Source organism: Biomphalaria glabrata, chromosome 2 (genome assembly GCF_947242115.1).
Source record: "Biomphalaria glabrata chromosome 2, xgBioGlab47.1, whole genome shotgun sequence".
Taxonomy (NCBI): domain Eukaryota; kingdom Metazoa; phylum Mollusca; class Gastropoda; family Planorbidae; genus Biomphalaria; species Biomphalaria glabrata.
This window is the reverse complement of record NC_074712.1, coordinates 58,133,192-58,147,300: the sequence shown is the minus strand read 5'-3', so window position 1 is coordinate 58,147,300 and position 14,109 is coordinate 58,133,192. Positions and strand designations below refer to the sequence as shown.

Sequence of the window (14,109 nt, the reverse complement as noted above, 5' to 3'; positions counted from 1 at the left end):
GCCAGCACAACGACCTACGGCCTTTACTTTTCCCCAACTAGTGTCAGGTACCCATTAGAGCTGGGTGGACTCAGAGGTACCCTAAGATCCCGAAATTAAAAATCACAAAAATAACCAGAATTCGAACCCGGGACCTTTGGTTCCTAAGCCAAGTGCTTTACCACTCAGCCACATCACCTCCTTCTTACCCTCTTCAAGCTTTAAAGTCCATAAGCAGAAAATGAAAATGTTTTGACTCACATTGCAAGTGAAACATAGAACCAGAAGACTGGATAAAATGAAAGTAAGCCAAGAAATGTTTACAATTGATTTATTTTGACTTTCAAAACAATGTTGAAGGAGACATAAAGTCTATCACATGTCTCCAATGTGCAAAGTTAGTGTTGCTGTCCAAAGTTAGAGAAATATACATCAAGCAAAATAATACATTTAAATGAGGGATAATTGCTTGTTTCTACGTATCATTCCAGATTTGTTTGGCTATCAGCAGTTAAGAATATCTGCAGAGAAGCTTATTATCTTATCTTATATAATACAGACGTTACTTCAAAAAAGATTTAAATTCTTCTTTTTTGAAGTAACGTCTGTATTATATAAGATATATAAGATAAGATAAAGAAGATGATTACGTCCTACTCGTCATGCATATTAACCAATCACAAATTCTGCCAAGTCACTGGTTTTCCTGGCTAGCTCAGGCAACCCATTCCATGCTCTAATAGCACTAGGGAAGAAGGAGTATTTGTACAAATTTGTCCTAGCATATGGGACGCTATGACTTCCATAAGTACCGTCAGGAAAGCTTACAAAGCATCCGCCACTGTTTAATTTTCGTGTAGTGTGAATTCACAAGTGAAAAAAACCCTCAGTTTTTTATGAGGTTTTTGGCCAACAATTGAGTAGGTTTTGTAAGACTTTGGCAAATGTCCAGTTCTGCTAGTGCTCATGTCATGCACTATTAAACAGGAGAACAAAAAATCTGGTACTGTCAAAATAAAAGTTTAGTTCAATTTTACTTTTTGTATCTAAGATTCAGACTCAAATTTTAATGTTAACATTGAAATGAGATTATAGGAATTGACAAGGATCTTAGAAAAAAAAAATGGTATTCAATGTAAAAATAATCAAATCAACAGTCTATATCTGACATTCCCACTTAGATGTGGAGTCTTTAACTTGGTACAAAATTTCATTTAAAGTTATTCTTAAAAAAAAATTTAGAAACTAATATTTCCTAATTATCAAACCTTTGTTTAAATTCTTAAGTTTAAAAATAAATTCTTATAGTTAAAAAAAATGTACAATAGATTTTTGGTTGATTTTTTTAACACAAGACATTGTAAAGGTGTGACAAGTGTCATAACATCAAGACTTGGAGCCAGATAATCTTGAATGTGCTAACCCTGTCCACGGATTAGACTAATGCCCACCACTGAAAGTCTGCAGTGATGTCAGCAGCTTTACTTATAGCCTACAGCTTGAACTAACAATTTGTTTGATAATGTACAGGTTTTAGCAAAAACTTGAATTATGAGGAATTCCATCAAATTGCATTTCTGTAGATCACAGATTGCTAGTGGAACAAGAATTAAGATTCTTCTAAAAAAAAAAGCACTTAAAAAAATAGTCAATATAAGTTTAACTTTTTTAAAAAAAAGATACTTGTTAACTTAGGCCAAGCTAGAAATGTCTTTAAGAACATTTTAAAAATTAAACAAAAATAATAATTGAAAAAAAATATATATAGACGGAAGACCATTAAAACAAGAACTGTTAAAAAGTTTTTTTATAAAGTCAATTAGAAATAAAAACATTCAACAAGAGTCCAAGAGGGAAACAAAGACGTTCAGTCAATGGAGAGTGTTGTAAGTAGTGGAATGAATTTACTTTTGAAAGTTGCTTATTTGACTATCTCATCTAGTCTAACATTAAACAAAATATCTGCGTGTCAAATTGCTTGGATTGAATTTAAAAAGAAATTGATTACAATAAAACATTAAAGAAATTGGTTTCAGTTTCAGAACCTTCAATTAATTTCATTATTTCCCGTTGTTACGTTTCCTACAATGTACTACATGAAGGTAAGCCAACAGAAGGAAACTGTCCATTGGAGACTAGACTTGCACAATTTGGTTGACTGTTGAAACAGACCTTTTTGGTCTGTATAATTTCAATTCTGTAAATTGAATGTGTTGTACATGGCTAAAAGTGAATCTATAAAGAGTCCAGAGCATCAGATCAGCCATTAAAAAAAAAATAATTTGATGTAGAATACCATGTACCGGATCACAACCTGCCGCCAGTATTGTATATGCCTGGGATGTCCAGTCAAGAGGCTAAGTACACTTGAACTTGGCTTGGCTATTTATGAAAGGGGCTCGAGGTTCAACACCTGACTCCAGCAGAGTTGTGTTTACTGATTAAAGGCAGCACGGAAAACCTCCCAGATACCCCCTCCCCCACTGGTCCACAAGAGATTGGACCATGGTGCTCTGAACATGCTTTAAGCATGAAAGTAGCGCTACATAAAAAGCTATAATTTAATTTAATTTATATTGTCGCCAACTTTTTATGAGTGTATATTTAATCCATGCATTATACAGTAAACACAGGAAAGACTGCTAGAGACAACCCTGTGGAAAAATCAGGAGCTGGCGACCCCTAGGCACACAGAGCAACCTACCAGCAGAACTCATAAAGCTTCTGAACCCAGCATGGAAAGTGGGGGAACTGCTGTGTGCACGACATCATCATAGCTAATGTCCAGGCTTTCATCTCAGAGGCCAACACAAAGCAATTTGTTCTGCAGTGCTATACATTTTAAATGTACAAGTCAAATCTTTAGTTGGTTCTGCTATTAGAAATGAAAACAAATTGGCTATCACTATTATAGGACAGAACAAAATCATTTCTGTATCAGTACAAGTTCTACTGTAATAACATACTGTACAATGATGCTTAAAGTTTAAAAAAAAAATTAATTTGACAAAATTGAAAAAAAGTCAAGAGCGAGTGAGGTAGATTCTCAAGTGAGACTTTTAAAAACAAATGTATCACAATTATAGATTTTGATTTGATCATCGGCCTAACCTCTTCTTCTGTAGACATAGCACAAGATAAACAGATAAAATACACAGTACAAATAAAATAAAAAAACTGTACATAGAAAGGATGAACAAAAAAAAAACAGCCATTTTGTAGTTTTATGATTGTCTTGTGTTTAAACAGCCACAGAATATTCCATTCATCTAGCATGGTTTTGAAGTCTGTCCATGAATTATAGGCTATATATAGAGTTCAATGAATATAATAAACAGAATATATTGGGGTTAAGATCACATCTGAAAAGTTTTACAAATAAGGGGACACTAGCAGTGACAATTCTGCTCCATTTGAGAGTCTGGGTGAAATAAACAAGTTCCAGTTGATGATCACAAGTTGGTCATGTGACCTTGCTGCCTATTGTATTCATTGATCACTGTCAATTTATCTACTGCAACGTTTTAGGTCAGGGCAGAGTAGCCGCTGTAGGTATCTTTTACATGTGTTGAGGGAATTACACTGAGAAACACCACTAAAGAATTGTGGTAGAAATGAAATTTAGTCAACGGATGTGACCTTTAAATTATGCAATATAACCACCACCATTATTAACCTCCAGTCTGCAACATTTATAACTTTCTATTGACATGGCAAAGTTAATGTATATGATTTAGTCCAATTTTCACAACACATTTGTGTACAGATAAAATGTACACCTTGAAATGTGTCATGTGTATTTCAAGTTTCTCTGCAACATTCAGTCAATATTTCAATTGACAGCTGTGACAGAAGACACTGTATGTCAACTCTGAACTGGAAGCAACAAACAGTCAAATCTATGTTGTGGCAAGCCCATGCGTTATGTCAGATGCTCTATGTTGTGGACTGTTCTGCCTCACCTTAAAGAAAGTCGATTTCTACCAAAGTTTATGTGAGTATTGGCTGCTGGTGGGCCAGCTGAAGAGAAAATAGGAAATAAATTAGTCTTTTTTGTTAACAAATAAATTTATATGCAAGAAGAACATTAAGACCTATCTGTTTAAAGCTTTTTTTTAGATTAGTTTGTCATTTTTGCTCTCATGTTTATGTTGTAATAATATCACAGTGCTTTGAGCCTATATTTTTGTTTGTTAACAGTGCTTTATATATAAAATCATTATTATTATTATTATTAACTAATACCAGATACAGCTTAGTCATACCACAATATTTGATGTTTTTTTCAAACTGAACACTAGATCAAACAATAAATTGGCTCTTAATCTGACAAGAATTTTTCAAAATAGGGTAATCTATTAGCAAAATTTAATGGCAAATTTTAACATGATTCCTTGAAATTATTTTATATTATAAACAAGCTGACAAATAATACAGATTAAGTATAAAAAAAAAATTCAAAACAAATAGTTGATCAGTGGCTCTTGTAAAAAAATTTAGAAATCTTGGTAATTTGACAAGATTTATTAATGGATCCCAATGGACCAAACTATCTCTTGACATTCTGTTCAGATTCTCTATGGACCAGGCGTGGAGGGATTTGGTTACACAAACTGTCATAGACCCCCCCCCCCCCCCCTTACCAAAAGTCAAGAGACTATGATGATGAGTGGATTCAAACAATTGTGAGTGCAATATTTTGTCTGCTTTATCTTTTGGTTTGTTTAGTCTGACAAGAGCTAAAACCCCAAACTAAGAGCCCAACACATTTTCAAAGATAATTACATCATTTTGTTATCAAACAGAACACATTAACAATACTCTGAGAGGAAAAAATCTTGTAAATAAAGTGAAAGCAAATTAAAAAGTTGAAATAATTATCTAGTCCAATACATTAGAGACTAGTAGATTTATTTACTATTGAAATGTGCTCAAGACAAGTAGTTCATCAATCACAATAAGAGTGCACTCAAGAGCCATTCGTTTCAACACTATTTTGTAACAGATAACAAACTATCAATTAAGTTATAAATCTTGACTGTCTTTTGGAAATGCACAAGTTTCTAACATAAATGTTATAGATTCAACAAACATATAAATGTTTCTAGACAAGTCAACCATTCATCCCAGAAAGTATATTTCAAATATTTTGAGAATGATCTTTGCAATTTTTTTTTATCAGTTCAACATTTGCTAGTGAATTAAACTAATGAAAACTAATTAAAACTAGATTTGATTGAATGAAAGGCAATATTTATTCATCCAATTCAAAACAACATTTCAAGATCAGTGCATGCTACAACAAAAGCAATGAGATATCAGCCATCAAGCAGACAACTCTCTGGTCACTTTGAGACAGTTGAATTCAGCAGTCAATGTATGTTTGTGTCAGACTTACTCCACTGAGGTCTGTAACTGTCTTCAGCAGGACTTTCTTGTTGATCTTCAATGATGTCTGGTGGTTGCAAGCTACTGCCTCGGACATCTAATGATTTACTGGCTGTAATGTTAAATTGCAATAGTTTCATGTTAGAAAAAATATTTTAATTTGGAGGGAAACAAAATTCCTAAAATTATACAATTAAAAATCTTAAATTATTACAGCTAAACCTTATTTCCTAGCCTTTGGGTGACTTCTCCATTAAAAGTAATGATGGACTTGCATTTGCTTAATTCATAACCCTAATTAAAGTATTCTTATTCTTAGAATTCTGGATAAAAAAAAAAATTAGCAAGAATAGATTGTATTCACAGTGACAGTGAAACTACTTACTTGGTAAATGTAACCGTGATGAGAAACTGCTGCCTAGAGGTGTTGAAGACCTTCGCAATGATGAGCTCCCAAACATACTGTCATACTGCAAGAAAGAATCAAGTCATAAAGAGAGGTTACAGAAAATTGTTGTGTAATGTTCTAGATTTCAATTTTCTTGGCAGAAGCAGTGTGTGATTGTGTTAACTAATTTTAAATACAAATCTTATTCAAACAAAAGTTGCAGTGAAAGACTACTTTAAAATGAACTAAACAATAAGCAATGTGAAACTGTCAATATTTATTTTATATGTATCAAAATTAAAAATCATACAAGCATCAAACTAAATCTGGAGACCACCATTTGAAAAGATTTATGTTGGTTATACTATTTACACCAAGTTCATATCATGAATTTACTATTTACACCAAGTTCATATAATGAATTTACTATTTACACCAAGTTCATATAATGAATTTACTATTTACAGTAAGTTCATATAATGAATTTACTATTTACACCAAGTTCATATAATGAATTTACTATTTACACCAAGTTCATATAATGAATTCTGACAGTTCTAAAGTCAACCACAGGCAACCACATCAAGCAGCCACAGGCGTACACTACTTACTCTCATAGCATGTGTGGTGTTAGGTCGAGTCTGCTCAGACATGAAATGTGGTTTGTTGGGCAGGTGACGATTGTCTTTGTTGTCAATGGCGCTAGCTGCACGATGGCTGGGCTGGAATTTCTTCTGGAGGAAACAAACAAGATAAAATATAATAAACTCTAAAGAACCAGTCCCAGAGCTAAATCTCAACTTGCCTGGTGCTCAACTGGTTGAGTCTATCAACATCTTATATAAATAAAAAAAATCAGAAATGAGCACTTTTAAATAGCATGAACCATAGCCTATTATGTACACACCATGTGCATTCGTAGTATTTTAGACATAAATAAATAGTTGCACAAAACTAATAGCCTTCCCACATGGGGCATCTAAAAATAAAATCTGGACTTACTGGTTCTAGATCTATAGGAGGTAGTGTTCCATGGCGTGATGGGGGTGGAGGTGGTAGATTGTCAAGGTTGATAGCAGTGGAGCCTCGCACCTTCAGTAAATCCGAAGATTGTTTCACCTACAGACAAGCAGACTTTTTAGATTAACACAAATAAATAATGAAGTTAATTTTAAGATTGGGGATTGGACCTTTTCATGTTAATACCAAAACTATTCCAAACAGTTCAAACTCTCATCACTTCTAAATGAAAAGTTGATATTAAAGGCTAACAACTCTTACTGGCTGTGGACGAGGTAGGGTCGGCAAAGGTTTTAGTCTAACTTTCCGTACAACTGTTTTGGTTGGTGCTGGTGGTGCAGATGCTGCGGCTGGAGCATGGGACTCTGGCATCTCACTGGTGAATAAATAGTCAAAGTCTAGAACATTCAGCAGGTTCATAAACCTATTTTTCTAACTAATAAATACTAAATATTACATTTGTTTATGGTCCTAGAAAAAGCAAAATATACTTCATCACAAATAGAAATGTAAAAGTTAAAAAAAAATGTTTAATATGAAACCAGAGTCGAACACTTGAATGCTGAGCCTAACATTATATGTTTCAGTTTAAAAAAATGTTTAATATGAACCACAACAGACTTAGGAGTCGAACACTTGAATGCTGAGCCTAACATTATATGTTTCAGTTTAAAAAATCTTACTAATCCAACACTTTATGAACTAGTGATATAGTAAAAATCATTATAATACTACACATACATACATTAAAAACAAGCAGTAATCAGGGCGAGATAAAATGGATACAGCAGAAATGTATGGCAGGTTGCAGGCTTGTTATGTAGTATGAAATGTGTAATTATTTCAGAATAAGTCAATAACTTTAAGACTCACTGCTAGACTAGACTTACACTCTTATGAACTAGTGGGATGCTTGAGATATGAAGTCATATGACTAAGTCAATAACTTAAGACTCACTGCTAGACTAGACTTACACTCTATGAACTAGTGGGATGCTTGAGATATGAAGAATACCATCAATGGATTGACTCATGTGTGTGTTGGACCGATAGAAGGAATTTTGCTGAAAACAAAAACACAGAACTACTTGACCTTACAGTGTATAGGAACATTATAAGATCATGATTTGAAATAAGTTATATATTTTCTTTCACTTCTATGTTTAGTATCAAATATAAAATACATTTGAACAATCAAAGGCAAGTTAAAGAGGAAAGTGAAATCTTTAAAGAAAAGAAAACAAGCTAAAAAAAAAACTTGAGTATAAAATCTTATATCTAATCTTTAAGCAATCTTATTTCCAAATCATATGTCCATTAAAAAAAGTTCCCCTTTCAGACCTTGCAATCTATAGGGCAGATGATGTAAAGGTTATCCATAACATATGTCTTATCTTATGTCCCATCTTAGGTATTATCCTTTATCCATATCATTTGTCCATACCATCTGTCCATATCATATGTCCATATCATATGTCATATCTTATGTCCATAACCTATGTCTTATGTCCATAACCTATGTCTTATGTCCATAACCTATGTCTTATGTCCATAACCTATGACTTATGTCCATAACCTATGACTTATGTCCATAACCTATGTCTTATGTCCATAACCTATGTCTTATGTCCATAACCTATATCTTATGTCCATAACCTAAGTCTTATGTCATACCTTATGTCATACCTTGCGTCCATATCTTATGTTCACTTACCCTTGTTTGTAGTATGAATGAAGGCTGTGCTTGGAGGGGTGGTTGTGGGGGCAGTGAATATTGAATGACTTCTGCTTTAGAATCTGCAGAAGTCAAGAAATGAATAAGAGACTAGCACAACAAATTTGTAGATTACACAAGCAGTAGCTTTCAAGATTATCACAAGAATAAGCCAAGTAGATTATCACAAGAACAAGCCAAGTAGATTATCACAAGAACAAGCCAAGTAGATTATCACAAGAATAAGCCAAGTAGATTATCACAAGAATAAGCCAAGTAGATTATCACAAGAATAAGCCAAGTAGATTATCACAGATATTAACAATAGCTAGAATTAATTATAGAGCAATTAATGGGCACAACTACAAGCAACTCATACAAATTGACAGATAAGGTACATTACATTTAGATAATTTATAAGACATGAAATTTTAGAACTTAAAATTAAGGCAGCAAAAAAACAAAACAACTGAAAATAAATAATGGCAACTTTTTTTTCTCTCTAATCATCAGCTACAAGTTATGCTTGGGAATTAGGACACAGATTGTGATTTAATCAATCAGAGGATTGAGCTAAACATGTTATGTTCATGTTACCTGTGATTTCTGAACTGAACCTCAGCAGTAACGGCCGCAACCAAGACATAATCTGCAGAATGGGAAGATTTTTTAAAAGACAAATTTAAAAGATCCATAATTTTTAGACAATTTAAAACTAAATCAAAATTTAATTAGCATTGCATTAACTATTCCAGTGTTGTATGCTTATTAGTAAATTACATAAGAAAAAAGGATTACATTTTTTACAGGGTAGTACAGGGTAGTACTTAAAGCTGGTCAAAAACAACAGACTAGAAGAAAATGGCTTACTTCTTGCCAGATGTGATCAAACGCTGCACTGGTAACACTGTCTTTCACGCAGGCGATAGGGGTCACTGGAGGGTAACCAACTCGTCGCCTCCGTGGTGTGATTTGTTTTTTGAATTCAGTGAAGTCATCATAACTAATATCCACGTCAGGGAAATTAAAGGCGAAAATAAAAAAAAATATGTTCTAACGTCATTGTTACTAGACTTCATGCATCCAAAATAAATGTTTAGCAAAAATATGAAACAATGAGAACAATAAATCTGAAATGTCATGCTTTATTAAAAAGTAAATGAAATTTTTAAGGCTCAAATGCTTTTAAAGTTTAAAGATGGAGTTGAAAGTTATCGCTTTTGAAACTAGACTACTCAAGAATATTTTTGTTTACTGTATTTATTGTTTAGAGTTTACCCAGCTGTTAATATCTTACAGGACAATGCTGGCTACCTAACACCCATAATAGCCATAAGCCATAGAAATATTTGAAATTCAAATAAACATATTTCGTAGATTCTTTGGTCTCATGTAAAAAAGTATCAGCTGTTTATAAAGGTTATTCTTTACATATGTCCTCCTCACAAAATGACAAAATGAACATTCAGTATTATATATATGTATATTGTGTTGGTCAGCCATAAACCTTAAAGTTACAATGTGACAGAAGGACGTACTTATTTTTATAGTCCACAGCTATTATGTCCTCATAGAGTCCTTCCTCTTCAATGACCTCTTCCACCAGGTAGTGACCACTTGAGGAGAAATCATCATACACAGATACCTGCTTCATCTCTACCTTATGGCCTGTTAGAGTCAATCTGTAGACAAGAAGATTAGCTCATGGTGATTTTTTTTCTAGGTCATGAGAGTCAATCTGTAGACAAGATTAGTTCATAGAGCTTTGTTTCTAAGACAAGTCAATCTGTAGAAAAGATTAGTTCATAGAGCTTTGTTTCTAAGACACAAGTCAATCTGTAGACAAGATTATTTAATAGGGCTATGTTTCTAAGACAAGTCAATCTGTAGACAAGATTATTTAAAAGGGCTTTGTTTCTAAGACACAAGCCAATCTGTAGACAAGATTATTTAAAAGGGCTTTGTTTCTAAGACACAAGCCAATCGGTAGAAAAGATTATTTAATAAGGCTTTGTTTCTAAGACAAGTCAATCTGTAGACAAGATTATTTAAAAGGGCTTTGTTTCTAAGACACAAGCCAATCTGTAGACAAGATTATTTAAAAGGGCTTTGTTTCTAAGACAATCTGTAGACAAGATTATTTTATAGGGGCTTTTTTTTTCTAAGTCAGTAGAAAAGTTATTTCTCAGTCATCCTGTAGTCAGTTTGTGAATTAATTTTGATAACAACAAGTTGTTGTTGCATTTTCAACTTGAGAACTTTGGCCTCAGTTTACTTGGTCTTTGAAACATTGGAATTGAAAGTAACTCCAAGAAAGATAAGCCACGTATAAACTTCCTTAAACAAAAGCCCTGGTACATTGTTTTCATCTGAACTAATCTACAATTTAATCTTCAAACTTTCTATTTATTTGAGACACGATCAATATTCTTCTATTTGGTCTTTGATCAAAACATACTGCTTACAGACAAGTCTCTAGGTTCTGTCATGGTTCAAATATAAATACAGCCAGGGATAAGATTAGACTGATAAGTGCATTCTGCTTATCAGCTATGCCAAGAAAAACAGCTTCTCTAAATATAGATTCATACAGGAATTCCATTAAGCAGTTGATTTTAAATGAAGAAAATAAAATGTATCCAATACTTTGAAGTATTATGGAGTTGCAATGGTAATTCAGAGTGAGACTATATGAATAATACTGGATGGCTGCCTGGTCGTGCGGTTTGCGCGCTGGACTGTCGTTCAGATTTATCGATGCTCCCGGGTTCAAACCCTGCCCGCTCCCATCTCCCGTAGTCCTGCGGGAGGTTTGGACTAGGAAGTAATTATCTTCAACTCTGAAGGAACATCCGAAACATGTAAAACATTTTACAAACAATAGTCTCCCTTGATGTGGTCACACACTAACAAGAACATAATTATTCCAGCTATTAAATAAAAAACAATATGGTCGCTATAGAAAAAAAAAAGTAAGATTGAACATTCTTGTAGTTAATCTTTCTGTCACATGCACATCAGTTCAACCAATGCATTCAGAACACAACACAGCTAGATAGATGTGTTAGTTGTACACACTGCACTCACTCATCATGTCTTCCTAAGTTACAGAAATGCAGAATCTACTTCCCTGCCATTTGTTCCATTACCCCTGTCACAGAGAATGAGGTCAAGTTGTGAAAGAAACCTTAATGCTTTATAAACATAAACATTTTCTTGATGTCAAGGAAGACAATGTAGAATTGGAAGTAGACTAGACATAAAAATAAATAATAAATTCAAGGTGAAGAACTCTTTCAATTCTTTATGTGTCAAAAAAAAAACAGGAGAAAAAATGTACAGTTTCTCAGTGTAACTCCACAATAAAAAATGACTGTCATGTCAGTGCCAGGGCCATTATAGAAAAAAATTGAACACTAAAACTTGCCAGTTAATAAATGTCCAAATAAACTAATCACCTCTCCCCCACTTCAGCTCATTTAAATAGAGCTATAAACTCAGGCCTTTAAGCTGTCAAATGTCAGTGATAATGTCTCTAAGCGTAGACACTTTTCAACTCTCTACAAGACCTAATGAGAAAAAATGTTGAACATGTGCAGACAAATTATTATTATTTTTAATATGAAACCACATGGTAGCACAAAATTAAAGGGTTGGGTAGCACTGTACTGCTAGATGAAGTCAAAATGACATTGTTATAAATGGATCTTGGGAAACTACTTTTGTTTTTTTTAAACTTTTCTTCACTACACGAGTTTAAAACTGGAAGTTTTTATGTCTGGTGGAGTAAGTGCTTGTGCATGTTGGCTAAAGCAGAAGTTTTTATGTCTGGTGGAGTAAGTGCTTGTGCATGTTGGCTAAAGCAGAAGTTTTTATGTCTGGTGGAGTAAGTGCTTGTGCATGTTGGCTAAAGCAGAAGTTTTTAGACTGTCCATGTCTTTGACAGGCAACATTTTTGTAGAAAGAAGCAAAAATTTACTTTGAATTAAGAAAGAACATTGCTTTTTCTGTGACATAATCTTTAATAATGTTTATTAAAAATGAAACAGTTAAGTCAGAAAAATCTTTAAAATATTTCAATGCTTCTTTGAGCTTATTAATAAGATGGATGGTATATGCAAATTGAAAGCGTGAATACAACAATCTATTAATCTTTTACAGAATATCTTAATTCTTTTGAGCTACTCAGGCAAGGAGCACCTTCCATTGTAAAGAAAAACCTTTTGAGATTGCATAGATGCAACTTTGGCATTACATTGCAAGTTTTTGGAAATTTTGTAGCAAAGGTATTGAAAGCTGATTTATTTTTGTCATAGAGACCTGTTAGAGCTTTGTTAGAACCCTATTATTTTTCCACAGTTTTCAAGTAGTTAATAAGGCTGAATGGATTCACTAACCTAATAGCATAAAAAAATCCCAGTCTCTTTAAGAATTACAGTTTGAGAACCAACCACCCTCATTTCATTGCGCAGCCATTTATATCTGGCCATCTACCAAGACCCTTTAGGAAACAAGCAGTGTATTCATTCCAATTTTAAAAAATGCAGACTTTCATTTAATGACAATGGACTAAGCAGAATGAACTATTTTATCTTAGAGACAGCTCTGAAACAAAAAGAGATTGAGTTCAAGCTAAACAAACACGATCATAAAACCAAAATCTGTTTGTGGCCAATGAGATCAAGTCCTACACTCAAGCTGGAGATTGAACTAGAGTCAAAGATTATCTTTATTGAACTGGAAGCAATTATCATCAGATTTCCTCCAGCAGAGACTGTTGTGTCTAGCAGAATGACAAGGACACTCGTGTCACTAAGCCAAGCAATCCAAAAAGTAATTACAGCATGCCAACATCACTGGCTATTGAAATAGAAGACATTGAGCCAGAGAGACAAAAGTAATTACAGCATGCCAACATCACTGGATATTGAAATAGAAGACATTGAGCCAGAGGGTTAAAAAAAAAACTCCATAAAGCTCCACTACTCTTATTGTTCTGTTGTTAACAATATTCTAACACATTTAATCAAGAACAGAAACCTTTGACATGATCCTTCCCAGCAAGCTTTAACATTTCTTTGTGTCTACATAAAAAAAAAGGAATGCAGTCCTGGGTCCATAAGAAATGTCCACACATTGTCAATAAAAATAGAAATAATTGGATTGCAAAACAAAACAAAAAAAAAATTATAATTCTTTGTTCCGCTGCTAATTCTGGACATTTGCTCCTAAGAACTAATACTATCAGAATATGAGCAATAATATCCAGGTTCTACAGTGGGTTTAAAGTTTAATTTGCAAGTTTCCTAGAGAGATTATGAAACAAAGGTTAGATAAATGAGCAGTTAGGGAAAAAAATCTAAGAGTTACTTACCCCTGAGATTCCGAGTAAACAAAACTTGTCTCCCTGGAGTCAGCTCGAGTCAAAGCAGGACTTGAAGCTGCAGGCAGTGTAGGAATATATTTGAATCCTTTTTTCTCATCATCCTCTTCTGTCCTGTTCTCTTTCACAATTTGTTGACCTAAAACTCTGAAGAAAGTACAACATGTTAACTAGACAGGCAGGAAATAGTTCTATGTCCAGATTTGCTTAGCCATGGTATAACAGCACAATAATATG

At 33.6% G+C, this 14,109-nt stretch overlaps 1 protein-coding gene across 6 annotated transcripts in view; it reads right to left on the bottom strand.

The window, feature by feature from the left end:
- Window positions 1-294: 294 nt before the first annotated feature.
- The window catches only part of LOC106065614 (protein FAM149B1-like), a 97,740-nt gene continuing 83,925 nt past the window's right edge, over window positions 295-14,109 (bottom strand). For all 6 annotated transcript variants that reach the window (XM_056021656.1, XM_056021654.1, XM_056021655.1 and 3 more), the window contains 12 exons: window positions 13,864-14,019; window positions 10,028-10,171; window positions 9,360-9,492; window positions 9,087-9,138; window positions 8,490-8,572; window positions 7,751-7,839; window positions 7,037-7,151; window positions 6,758-6,874; window positions 6,367-6,489; window positions 5,753-5,837; window positions 5,378-5,479; window positions 295-3,999 (listed from right to left, as the gene is read on the bottom strand). In XM_056021656.1, the coding sequence (XP_055877631.1) occupies window positions 3,938-3,999; window positions 5,378-5,479; window positions 5,753-5,837; window positions 6,367-6,489; window positions 6,758-6,874; window positions 7,037-7,151; window positions 7,751-7,839; window positions 8,490-8,572; window positions 9,087-9,138; window positions 9,360-9,492; window positions 10,028-10,171; window positions 13,864-14,019 (1,261 nt within the window). In that variant the 3' untranslated portion in view covers window positions 295-3,937. The remainder of the gene's footprint in view (window positions 4,000-5,377; window positions 5,480-5,752; window positions 5,838-6,366; window positions 6,490-6,757; window positions 6,875-7,036; window positions 7,152-7,750; window positions 7,840-8,489; window positions 8,573-9,086; window positions 9,139-9,359; window positions 9,493-10,027; window positions 10,172-13,863; window positions 14,020-14,109) is intronic.